The following is a 13,479-nucleotide window of genomic DNA, read 5'->3' on the forward strand; positions in this document are numbered from 1 at the left end:
AGCCCATCCCCCCTCCCACAACCCCTCCAGTAACCCTCTGTTCTCCATATTTAAGTGTTTCTTATGTTTTGTCCCCCTCCCTGTTTTTATATTATTTTTGCTTCCCTTCCCTTGTGTTCATCTGTTCTGTGTATTAATGTCCTCATATGAGTGAAGTTATATGTGTTTGTCTTTCTCTGACTGACTAATTTCACTTAACATAATACCCTCTAGTTCCATCCACGTAGTTGCAAATGGAAAGATTTCATTGTTTTTGCCTGCCAAGTAATACTCTATTGTGTGTGTGTGTGTGTGTGTGTGTGTGTGTGTGTGTGTGTATACCACATCTTCTTTATCCATTCATCCATCAGTGGACATTTGGGCTCTTTCCATATTTTGGCTATTGCTGATAGTGCTGCTATAAACATGGGGTGTGCATGTGCCCCTTCAAAACAGCATACCTGTATCCCTTGGATAAATACCTAGTAATGCAATTGCTGGGTCATATGGTAGTTCTATTTTTAATTTTTTGAGGAACCTCCATACTTTTTTCCAGAGTGGCTGTACCAGTTTGAATTACCACCAGCAGTGCAAAAGAGATCCTCTTTCTCCGCATCCTCGCCAACATCTGTTGTTGCCTGCGTTGTTAACGTTAGCCATTCTGATAGGTGTAAGGTGGTATCTCATTGTGGTTTTAATTTGTATTTCCCGGATGATGAGTGATGTTGAGCATTTTTTCATGTGTTGGTTGGCCATCTGGATGTCTTCTTTGGAGAAGTGTCTATTCATGTCTTTTGCCCATTTCCTCACCGGATTGTTTTTTGGGTGTTGAGAAAGGTGATTTTCTCTACATAAATAATCTTATTTTTCAGAACTTAGACTATTAGATCTAGGAATAGTCACCCCTAAACACCCAAAAAAACACCCAAAAAAGTGTTTTTGTTTCCCCCACCACCCACTCATACTGTTCATGTTTGAGCTGTTGCATAATGAACTTTTAGTCATTTTACTTCTAGCCTTCATGATCTACTCTGTATAAACTGACTTGATATTTGTACTTTAGTTTTAATTTTATGCCATAATTATCAGATCTTTGAACAAACAAATATGAATATTTATATTAACCATTTTCCAATTAAGTACCATGTTTGGGAAATGATCAAGGTAACACTATGTTACAAAGGTTGGACAAATTTAGAGATCAATATCAACTGCCTTGGAGTCCTATTCAATAATTTTAATCTTCTATTAAAAAATGAAAAGCCCAAAATGCATCATGTGTTTGATCTTCGAGATAGATTTCTTTGTTGTTTTATTTAAATTTAAACCATGCTGAAGTTCAAACCAAGCCCAAATGGTACCTTGTCATCAATCAAACTTTATTCAGGTAAGAGATAATGTTATGGTTTTCTCATTAATGCCTTTCAGAGCCTGTTTCCTGAGCCACTGTCTATACAGAGTCATTCTGTACAATTCCTCAGAGATCTGTGGGAGAAGACCCAGGCAGATGGTGCTCACAGCTTTGAAACAGCCATGACGGAGTCCACATTTCCACAGCAGAAGGTAAATGTTTCTTCCCTTGGACATGTTATTTCATTATTTTTTAAAAATTTTTTAATAAACAAATTTGATTTATTTAAATTCACATTAGCTAACATATAGTGTAGTATTGGTTTTAGGAGTAGAACCCAGTGATTCATCACTTACATATAACACCCAGTGCTCATCCCAACAAGTGCCCTCCGTAATGCCCATCACCCATTTAGCTCGTCCCCCAACCACCTCCCCTCCAGAAATCCTGTTTGTCCTCTGTATTTAAGTCTCTTATGGTTTGCCTCCCTCTCTGTTTTCATCTCATTTTCCTTCCCTTCCCCTATGTTCATCTGTTTTGCTTCTTAATTCCATATATGAGTGAAATCATATGATATTTGTGTTTCTCTGACTTATTTCACTTAGCATAATACACCTTGTTGCAAATGGAAAGATTTTATTCTTTTTGATTGCCAAAAGATATATATTCCATTGCATGCATATATATATATATATACATATATATATATATATGCATATATATATATGTATATATATATATATATATATCACATCTTCTTTATCCATTTGTTAGTCAATGGACATTTGAACTCTTTCCATACTTTGGCTATTGTTGATAGTGCTGCTATAAACATTGGGGTGCATGTGCCTTTTCAAATCAGCGTTTTTGTATTCTTTGGATAAATACCTAGCAGTGCAATTGCTGGGTCATGGGGTAGTTCTATTTTTAATTTTTTTGAGGAATCTCCATACTGTATTCCAGAGTGGCTGCACCCATTTACATTCCCACCAACAGTGCAAAAAAGGGTACCCCTTTCTCTGCATTTTCACCAACATCTATTGCTTCCTGAATTGTTAATTTTAGACATTCTGACAGGTGTGAGATGATATTTCATTGTGGTTTTGATGTGTAGTTCCCTGATGATGAATGATACTGAGCCTCCTTTCATGTGTCTGTTAGCCATCTGGATGTCTTCTTTGGAAAGTGTCTATTTATGTCTTCTGCCCATTTCTTCACTGGATTATTTTTTGGGCGTTGAGTTTGATAAGTTCTAATAGATTTTGGATACTAACTTTTTTTAAAAAAAAATTTAATGTTTATTTATTTTTGAGAGACAGAGTGTGAGCAGGGGAAGGGCAGAGAGACAGACAGAGAATCCAAGGCAGGCTCCAGGCTCTGAACTGTCAGCACAGAGCTCAACATGGGACTTAAACTCAGAAACCGTAAGATCATAACCTGAGCAGAAGTAAGACGCTTAACCAATTGAGCCACACAGGAGCCCCATTTGATACTAACCCTTTATCCTATATGTCATTTGCAAATATCTTCTCCCATTTCATCGTTTGCCTTTTAGTTTAGTTGATTGTTTCCTTTGCTGTACACAAGGTTTTTATCTTGCTGAAGTCCCAATAGTTCATTTTTGCTTTTATTTCTCTTGCCTCTGGAGACATGTGCAGTGAGAAGTTGCTGTGGCTGAGGTCAAAGAGGTTCCTCCCTCTTTTCCCCTCTAGGATTTTGATTGTTTCCTGTATCACATTTAGGTCTTTCATCCATTTTGAATTTATTTTTGTGTATGGTGGAAGAAAGTGGTCCAGTTTCATTTTTCTGCATGTTGTTGTCCAGTTTTCCCAGCACCATTTGCTGAAGAGTCTGTCTTTTTCTCATTGGATAATTGTTCCTGTTTTGTTGAAGACTAGTTGGCCATTCATTTGTGGGTCCATTTCTGGGTTCTCTATTCTGTTTCATTGATCTATGTGTCTATTTTTGTGCCAGTAACATACTGTCTTGATGTTTACAGCTTTGTATTACAGCTTGAAGTCTGAAACTGTGATTCTTCCAGCTTTGGCTTTCTTTTTCAATATTACTGTGGCTATTTGGTGTCTTTCGTGGTTCCATGCAAATTTTAGAATTACTTGTTCTAGCTCTGTGAAGAATGCTAATGTTATTTTGATAGGGATTGCATTGAATGTATATATTGCTTTGGGTAGTATAGGCATGGAATGGTTTTCCTTTTCTTTGTGTATTCTTCAATTTCTATAGTTTTCAGCATACAGAATTTTTATCTCTTTGGTTAGCTTTATTCCTAGGTATCTTATGGTTTCTGGTACAATTGTAATGGTTGTATTATTTTAATTTTTTTAATGTTTATTTATTTTTGAGAGAGACCGAGAGAGCACAAGTGGGGGAGGGGCAGAGAAAGAGAGGGAGACACAGAATCTGAAGCAGGCTCCAGGCTCTGAGCTGTCAGCACAGAGCCTGACATGGGGCTCAAACTCATGAGCTGTGAGATTGTTACCTGAGCCAAAGTCAGACGCTTAACTGACTGAGCCACCAAGCACCCCTAGAACATATTATTTTAAGCCAACATTCAAGATTATCTTGAAACAGTTTGCCTTTTTCTAAAGTTTCATTTTTTTCTTCCTTCCTTTAACTTCTTTCATCATTATCAAAAAACAATTATTAATTAATGATTTTTCATGTGGTAATCTTTGAAAGGACAGAGCGATATTGGTAGACAGGGTCATTGCCTGTTATGACTGTTAAATTACCATTTGTTAAATGTAGCACAAGGTGCCAGATGGTGAATCTCAGTTCAAAAGCAGACCACAGGAGAAACTGAAATAGAGAAATTGACTACTCACAGGTTCTGAGGGAAGTACATGTCACACCTTGAGGGTCTACATGGGGAGGTCAAGACAAGGTGCAGGCAGAGAAAGAGGCAGGACCTGGGACACATGCCTTTATAGCAGCTACAGATAGAGAGCTTTCGGGTTCCCAGGATAAGGCCAGATTGGTCAATTCAACAAAAAGCAGGTTTATGTAAGCCTCACCAGAGTCTATCTAGCAGGCATATCAGGAGAAGGCCCTAGGAACCAGGGGAAACTGTTGATCATGAGAGCCACTGGAGGCATAATATCAGGGGTATGTATTTGTTTGTGACTCTGCAGGCTATTTTCTAGGGCATGATTGTGCATGAGGGGATTAGTGTCAGTTTAAGGCCCCTACAGCCCACTTGGCCAAAGAAAATGGATGCCAAGGCAGAAATACTATGGAATAGCTTTGCCATATCCTCAATAGTGTTGTTTGAGGCTCACAGACTGACATAACACATTCCACTCAGAGGCACACAAAAACTGCAGAGTGGTATGGAATAGAAAACATTTTACAAAAGAAGACCATGGACTCTAGGATTAAAAGGAAAAGAGCATCAGGAAACTGGGCTCCAGTTCTTTAGTGCTTTTTATTTCTTCCCTCCATACTTCTCTTCCCCTTGTCCTCTGCAATTGCCACAAAGCAAGGAAATGGAAATAAGGTGAACAGAAGAGAAAGAGCATGGTCAGGGTGAGAAAGAGCTCTATTGAGACAAGCAAGTATGACTTGAGACACATTTTAGGAGTGTGGAAACAGGGGCAACAATCTCAGGACACAATTGACTGAGACCTCCTGGGCAGATACCCATAGTGGGAAAAGCCCAGAATGTGGAACTATAGCCATTCGCCAGATAGAATGAAACAGGAATTGTACATATACTGATGTGATCAGATTTGGATGAGAAAACTCACAGGCCTGGGTATGGAGAAAACAATCTGAAGAAACCTGGCTGGAAATAGGAAGACCACTTAGGAAGCTATTACTAGAATTAGGTAGAACATGAAGGTCAAAACTAAAATTGGAAGTTATAGGGAGAGGATGGATTCAAGAGCTACTAAAGAAGTAGAACCAACAGGACTTGGTTCTTAATAAGGAAAATGGAAGAACTAAGGATGACTCCAGGTGCTTCGTATGGCTGAATGGATGATCGCACCATCCTGAAAAAAGAGACCACAAGGAAAACTGAGGTGGAGGAAGAAGATAAAGCATTGTTATTTATGTTTTGAGTCTGAGTTATCTGTATATATAACCAGGTGGTGGTGGTGTCTGAAATGCCTGTGTGGGCCTCTGGAAGAAGGCCATTAAGGGAGGCATGGATTTAGAAATCATAAGGTAGCCCTTGAGGTCATGGCAGTAGACTGGATCACTCAGGGAGAATATATATAATGAAAATAGAGAACGGTTATTGATCTCCCCTTCGTAAATATAACCAGCTTATCTAAGCTCTTCCCATACTCAAAGATTCGATTACTCTTATTTTGCCTTTAAGAAAGCCCAGAATAAGTACTGGAGGCTTACTGGGCAAACCAGAGGTTCTGAGAGGATACAATCATGGTCTGTGTCCTTGTTTTACTGTTAGATGAGGAACAAGCATACCAATGTTAAATAAATTCAAAGTATGAACAAGTAGCAAATTAATCAAAAACTGTTATATTGTGAAACTAACTCAATATCTCTTAAGTGCTGAAGGATTGTAAGAAGGATGACAAATGAATGTGATTAATCAGAAATTTATTTACAATGGTCTGTAGACACTGAAGATGCATCCAACTATTGCATCACTTTTTTGGCTTTGGTTTAAGAATTAGACTTGCAGTTTTAAGAATAAAGGAAATGCCATAATTGCATCAATGCAAAGTAGAATGGAATTTTTGTGTGTATTTCATTCAAATCTTAAACTGTTGCCTCAAGATTAAAGACAATGGCTCAAATTCTTATAAGTTTTTCATGAAAACTGTGTTTTCACTACAGGCAACTAGTAAATTAAAATTTGGCAGCCTGCTTCAAGTCCTAAGAGATTTTTTTAGAAATTGGCAAACCAGTTTTGTGCATATTCACAAATATACTTCTTCATATTTCTTACATTTTATACCAATAAATATTCCTCTAGGGAAAAATTAGCTGCAAATAAAAAAGGTTTTGAAATATTTAGTTTTGTAATTTTCTTTATTCATAAGTAATAAAAACCACTTTGATATCTAGAATGTATATTATGTAGCGAAGTTATCTGCATAGGTATTTCTCAATCATATTGATTTTCTTCTGTTTTTTTATGAAGTGTTCTGCTCACTAAATTCAAAATAGCTGGGAGAATAATCCAAAGTCTGCTTTATTTTCCCCACGTGTGCCAGTATGTACATGCACTAGCAATTTGAAAGTGATGTGCATGTGCATCTGTTGCTGTAAATGAGTTAACGCTGCTTGTCAGGTGGATTCACGTCCCCCAAAAAGGAAGAAACTCTTAGGAAAATGCCTGAGTCTCTAGAAGGTAATGCTCTGGAGGTTTTGTTATTGTGGTTGCTTTTTAATTGAGTCTTGACATTTTAGAACTGAAGATCAACAGTAAGATAACTATGAAATTGCAAACTATTTGAGGGCAGGAGTTGTACCCCATTTACTATTGCATTTGCAGGGTCACACAGTAGCTGGCATACACTGGGCTCTCAACAAATAATGGGTACCAACTGAATAAATGAGTGCTGCCATCTTCCAAATATTAAAATTAGAAGCAAAGGGACCTGTTGAAAGTCACACAGCTAGTCAATGGCAGAGCTAAAACATGAGCATATGCCATGGTGACACCATAGCTGTCACCGATGTATCTGATACTTCTCTACTCTGGGCACATAAGAAGATTACACTTCCCTGCCTCTTGAACTAAGTCTTGGCCATGTGACTTGCTTTAGCCAATGAAATATGAGATGGGATATGTTTCACTCCCCACAGAAGCTTTTAAAAACAACTACATGAGTCTCTATGTTCCCTCTTTTCACTTACCATGGTGATTGTAGAAGCAGAGGTTGATATTAAGTTGCCAGCAGATGGGCACAGAATTCTGAGCCACCTCCATGGAAGATGGCTCTCTGGAGAGCCATCCAGACCCACTACACTTTGCACGAGGAAGAGACAATCTTTCGTTCTGTTAAAAACTAAGGTTTTGGTATTACTGCAGCATAACCCACCTATCTTGACTCATACACCTAGCAGAGTGGGTAAACGTGGCTCTGAAGACAGACTTCCTGTCTTTAAATCTGCCTCTGCCACTTGCCAGTTCTGAAGCCTTTGGCTCTGAGATCCAGTTTCTTTATCTGTACCATGGCAATAATATTTGCTCCTACCTCATAGAGCTGTTTGAGGATTGAATAAATTAATACATAGAGAGTTCTCAGAACAGTGGTCACTGTTGTAGTTTCTCAATACAGGTTAGCTAATATTCTCTGGCCAGCATTTCTCTCTCTCTTTCTCTCAAGAATAACAAAGACACTATATAGATAACTCCAGGTTGATTCAAAGCCTATATGTTATCAATTAAACCTTATAATTAGAAGAAAATATCAAAAGTTGTCTTTATGACCTCGGGATAAGAAAGAATGTCTTTTTTTTTTAATTTTTTTTTTAACATTTATTTATTTTTGAGGCAGAGAGAGAGTATGAACAGGGGAGGGTCAGAGAAAGAGGGAGACACAGAATCTGAAACAGGATCCAGGCTCTGAGCTGTCAGCACAGAGCCTGATGTGGGGCTCGAACCCAGGGACTGTGAGATCATGACCTGAGCTGAAGTCAGACGCTTAACCAACTGAGCCACCCAGGCGCCCCAAGAAAGAATGTCTTAAGATGTAAGTGAGCAGAAATCATGAAAAATAAGTAAATATTTGACTACATAAATGTTTAAATTTCTGTATTACAAAAGACACTATAACAAAAAAGGCAAGCACGAGGTATGAGAAGTATTTGAAATATGTGTCACTAACACAAAAATCTGCTACATCAACAAGGAAGAGACGAATAATTCAAGACAAAACTAGGCAAAGAATGTGAACAGAAAATTCACTGAACAGGAAACTCAAATGGCCAATAAACATAAGAAAAAATGTTTAGTCTCACTAAAAATCATTGAAAATATTGATTTAAATATTTTAAAATGATATGCCATTTTACAAAGAGCAGACTGGCAAGAATGAAAAATTGTAGCCATACAAATCTTGGCAAAGATGTGGAAAAAACAAGAATGTGCATACACTATAGATAAAAGTATAACAGATTAATCTACTTAAAAAATAAAAAAGTACTTAAGAAATATATAATCATTAATTAGATTCATAAATGACCATTAATGACAGTCAAGGAGGGTGAGTAATTAGCTTTTCAGAATCTTAATACCACTGTGGGGCACCTGGGTGTCTCTGTTGGTTAAGTGTCTGACTTCAGCTCAGGTCATGATCTCATAGTTCATGAGTCTGAGGCCCACATTGGGCCTCTGCACTGGTGGTACAGAGCCTGCTTGGGATTCTGTCTCTCTCTGCCCCTGCCCACTTGCACTTTTTCTCTCTTAAAATAAATAAATAAACGTTAAAAAAAAAACCCAGAATCTTAATACTACTCAAAAGCTTACCAGAAAAATGTTTAAGCATTTTATCAGAAATGCTTATTTTTCACCAAAAAACATAAAATACCTAGGAATAAATCTAACCAAAGAGGTGAAAAATCTATACACTGAAAACTATAGAAAGCTTGTAAAATTGAAAAAAGACACCAAAAAATGGAAATATATTCCATGCTCATGGATTGGAAGAAAAAATATTGTTAAAATGTCAATACTACCCAAAGCAATCTACATATTCAATGCAATCCCTATCAAAATAACACCAGCATTCTTCACAGAGCTAGAACAAATAGTCCTAAAATTTTTATGGAACCAGAAAAAACCCCAAATAGACAAAGCAATCTTGAAAAAGAAAACCAAAGCAGGAGGCATCATAATCCCAGACTTCAAGCTATACTACAAAGCTGTAATCATCAAGACAGTATGGGACTGGCACAAGAACAGACACTCAGATCAACAGAACAGAATAGAGATCCCAGAAATGGACCCACAAACGTATGGCCAACTAATCTTTGACAAAGCAGGAAAGAATATCCAATGGAATAAAGACAGTCTCTTCAGCAAGTGGTGCTGGGAAAACTGGACAGAGACATGCAGAAAAATGAACCTGGACCACTTTCTTACACCAGACACAAAAATAAATGGATGAAAGACCTAATGTAAGACAGGAAGCCATCAAAATCTTCGAGGAGAAAGCAGGCAAAAACCTCTTTGATCTTGCCCGAAGCAACTTCTTACTCAACACATCTCCGGAGGCAAGGGAAACAAAAGCAAAAATGAACTACTGGGACCTCATCAAAATAAAAAGCTTCTGCACAGCGAAGGAAGCAATCAACAAAACTAAAAGGCAACTGACAGAATGGGAGAAGATATTTGAAAATGACGTATCAGATAAAGGGTTAGTATCCAAAATCTATAAAGAACTTATCAAACTCCACACCCAAAAAACAAATAATCCAGTGAAGAAATTGGCAAAAGACATGAATAAACATTTCTCCAAAGAAGACAGCCAGCTGGCCAACCAACACATGAGAAAATGCTCATCACTCATCATCAGAGAAATACAAGTCAAAACCACAATGAGATACCACCTCACACCTGTCAGAGTGGCTAACATTAACCATTCAAACAACAACAGATGTTGGCGAAGATGCGGAGAAAGAGCATCTCATTTGCATTGTTGGTGGGAATCAAGCTGGTGTAGCCACTCTGGAAAACAGTATGGAGGTTCCTCAAAAAACTAAAAATAGAACTACCATATGACCCAGCAATTGCACTACTGGGCATTTTATCCAAGGGATACAGGTGTGCTGTTTCGAAGGGACACATGCACCCCCATGTTTATAGCAGCATTATCAACAATAGCCAAAGTATGGAAAGAGCCCAAATGTCCATCGATAGATGAATGGATAAAGAAGATGTGGTATATATATACAACAGAGTATTACTTGGCAAGTGAAAAGAATGAAATCTTGCCATTTGCAACTACATGGATGGAACTGGAGGGTATTATGCTAAGTGAAATTAGTCAGTCAGGGGACAAAAATCATATGACTTCACTCATATGAGGACTTTAAGAGACAAAACAGATGAACATAAGGGAAGGGAAACAAAAATAATATAAAAACAGGGAGGGGGACAAAACAGAAGAGACTCATAAATATGGAGAACAAACTGAGGGTTACTGGAGGGGTTGTGGGAGGGGGGATGGGCTAAATGGGTAAGGGGCACAAGGAATGTAGTCCTGAAATCATTGTTGTACTATATACTAATTTGGATGTAAATTAAAAAAAATAAAAAATAAAATTAAAAAAAAAAGAAATGCTTATTTTTTTACCACAAAGAAGTTTTGTATTAAAACATACAAAAATGTTCTACCCTAGTCCAAGTTTAAGAAATTTTTCTTTATAACTGTTTAAAATGAACAATCTGGCAATAAACTCCTCTACCCTATTATCTTTCAATTCCATTTGTAGGTGAAACACCAGGAGACATGTACAGATGTCAACTGAACATTATTTGCACCAAAACATCAGGAGCAATGCAAATGTTCATCAGTATATAAATGAAGAAAATGTTGTGATATAATCATGCTATACAGGCAATGAAAGTGAATTAATTAGACCGATATGTAATAACATGGGATAAATTTTGAAAACAGGACATTTTTATTTTATTTATTTATTTTTAATATTTATTTATTTTTGAGAGAAAAAGCACGAACAGGGGAGGGACAGAGTGAGAGGAAGACAGAAGATCCAAAGCAGGGTTTGCACTGTCAGCGCAGAGCCCAATGCTGGTCTCCAACTCACAAACCATGAGATCATGACCTGAGCCGTAATCGATCACTCAACCAACTGAGCCACCCTGGTGCTCAAAGGATATTAAGTTTTAATAAGCAAGTTGCAAACGTATGATAAATAGTATGATAGCTCACATAAATTTTTATAACACTCTAAGCAGTATTATGAATGCTTATTGGTATATATACCTGGGGTAAAAATATAATAACCATATTTGGAATCACACCAAAATTCCTGACAGTAGGAGGTGGGTAAAAGAGAGAGGGAAATGTTACTAGAAAGGGAATTAAGGAAATCTCAGTTTCATCTGTAATTTTGTTTTTTTAAAAAATCAAGCAAAATATCAGTATTTATTAATATGGCAAGTACATGAGTATTTGTTACATTATCCTTTGTATTTGCTTTCCTGTCTTTTAAAAAAAATTAATTAACCTATAAGTAAAGTCTAAGAATAGAGTGTTGATAGATTTGACTACATAAAAATATAAAGCTTATAAAAAAAACCTATCATGCACAATAACTTAAAATGAAAATATGTGTAATAATCATGAAAGACAAAGTTTAATATCCTGAAGATACCATAAGTTCATGCAAGTCAATAATCAATGGGCCAAAGGCATTGAGCAAACAACTCAAAGGAGACTCAGTTCAAAAAAATATTCTTCTTCATCAATAGTCAAAGATACAAAAATTGAAATTAAAATAACATTCACATTACCCCTTTTAATCCATTTTTAGAAGGATAATAATCAGTTCTAGCTACAGCAAGAGAGTTTGGACACTCTTACACATTTTTAGTTCAAGTGTAAATTATTTCAACACTTCTAAAAAACAGTTTAGCAATACAGGTCAAGAGTCTTAAAAATATTCATATCCCTTAACACAGTGACTCCATTTCTAGGAATCTATTCTAAAGAAATAATCTGAAATTTGTACAAAACCTAAAATATGCACATCAAATAAATATTGTGGAATTATTTATAAATAGCCTAAATGTCTTAAGACATACACATATATGCCTCCATATGGAAGAATATTAAGAAAACAGGGAAAATCATATTTATGAGAAATGTTTAATGACATGAAACAATGCTATGTCAAATACCACATTGCAAGATAAAAAATTATTTATATAAAAAGAATTATTTGGAGGATTGCCCATTAAAACAACGAAAAGGAAATATACTGAAATGTTAGCAATGGTTAACTCTGGTTGATGGGACTAGCATATTTGAAATTTTCTGTTAGAAGTTTGTGTTTCTTTTATAGCCAAAGAAAAAAATTATTGCAGAAGTATGAATTTTAGTTACATTGCTTTCTGTAAGTAAATGTAAATGAACAGTATATTTAAAGAAAAATCCATGTTAAGCTCCTCAATTTTCATTATAAAATAAAGATTTTAGAAAGAGGGCAGAAAATCCATTAGTCTACTTTAGAAATGAGGAGGATGGCCTCTGGGAGCAACTGGAGATACCATTAACAATTTCATGCTAGTGCATGTGCGGCCCAGCCCTTCAGAGGGAGAGGCACTCTGATTATCAGAGACCCAGACAGTTGACAAAATTGATTGGGGATTGCTAAAAGATTGGAATTTGAGAGAGAAGTTTCCTTTATTGACACACATGTTCCAGTTCCCAAAGCATGGAGAAATTCCATATGCCACAGAAATGAGGTCTCAAAACTGCCCATTATGGAAACAAAAAAAAAAAAAATTAAATTTACTGCTGAAATAAAATATGCCCCATCTGGCTAACATTTGGAGATTTGTTTTCAGTCCACATTGCTACAAACATACTTGACAGGTCCCAGGGTAATTGACTGTAGTGTCAAAGCATAAATAAAACTGAAACACCAATTCTGGGTATAACAAAAGGAGACATTCTGATGCTCCCCAAAACTTAGATTTAATGTGTTGAGTTGCAATATTAATACAGTGCTCGAGGAAATAAGTGCATAAATAAGGAGTGCGTTTATTGTATATAGGCTGTAACTATTCACATTCTTAAGGGAAATTTAAGTCTACATGTGTGATGTAAGTGACAAGTGTTGTAGGTCAGCCTCGAGGGAGACCAGGGTGTATCATGGTGTTTGAGAGAGATTAGTTATGTTGAGCCCTCCCTTTCAGGGCAAGCTAATGAGGATGGGGTAAATGGGAATTGGGTTTGTGATTTGAAAAGCCTAGATTGGGGTGAGGACTTCTAGGCTGTAAGCTGAGAACCAGGAAAATATGATTGGCACTATCTAGGAAGCAAAGGCAAGGTAAAGAGAGAAGATTAAAAAGAAAAAGAAATGGAAAAAAAAAACAATGTATGAATAAAATCTAGTGATTAAGAGGTAAACTCCATGAGAATATAAATCATAATAGGAATATGAAGGCAAGGGGGTTGAGA

General features: G+C 36.6%; 1 protein-coding gene across 8 annotated transcripts in view; it reads left to right on the top strand.

Annotated features, from left to right (window-relative positions):
- VEPH1 (ventricular zone expressed PH domain containing 1) overlaps positions 1-13,479 on the top strand; it is a 252,221-nt gene that overhangs the window by 185,548 nt on the left and 53,194 nt on the right. For all 8 annotated transcript variants that reach the window (XM_027061541.2, XM_053221272.1, XM_027061543.2 and 5 more), the window contains one exon: positions 1,408-1,542. In XM_027061541.2, coding sequence (XP_026917342.1) covers positions 1,408-1,542 — 135 coding nt within the window. The remainder of the gene's footprint in view (positions 1-1,407; positions 1,543-13,479) is intronic.

The sequence above is a fragment of the Acinonyx jubatus genome, chromosome C2, assembly GCF_027475565.1.
Source record: "Acinonyx jubatus isolate Ajub_Pintada_27869175 chromosome C2, VMU_Ajub_asm_v1.0, whole genome shotgun sequence".
Classification (NCBI taxonomy): Eukaryota; Metazoa; Chordata; class Mammalia; order Carnivora; family Felidae; genus Acinonyx; species Acinonyx jubatus.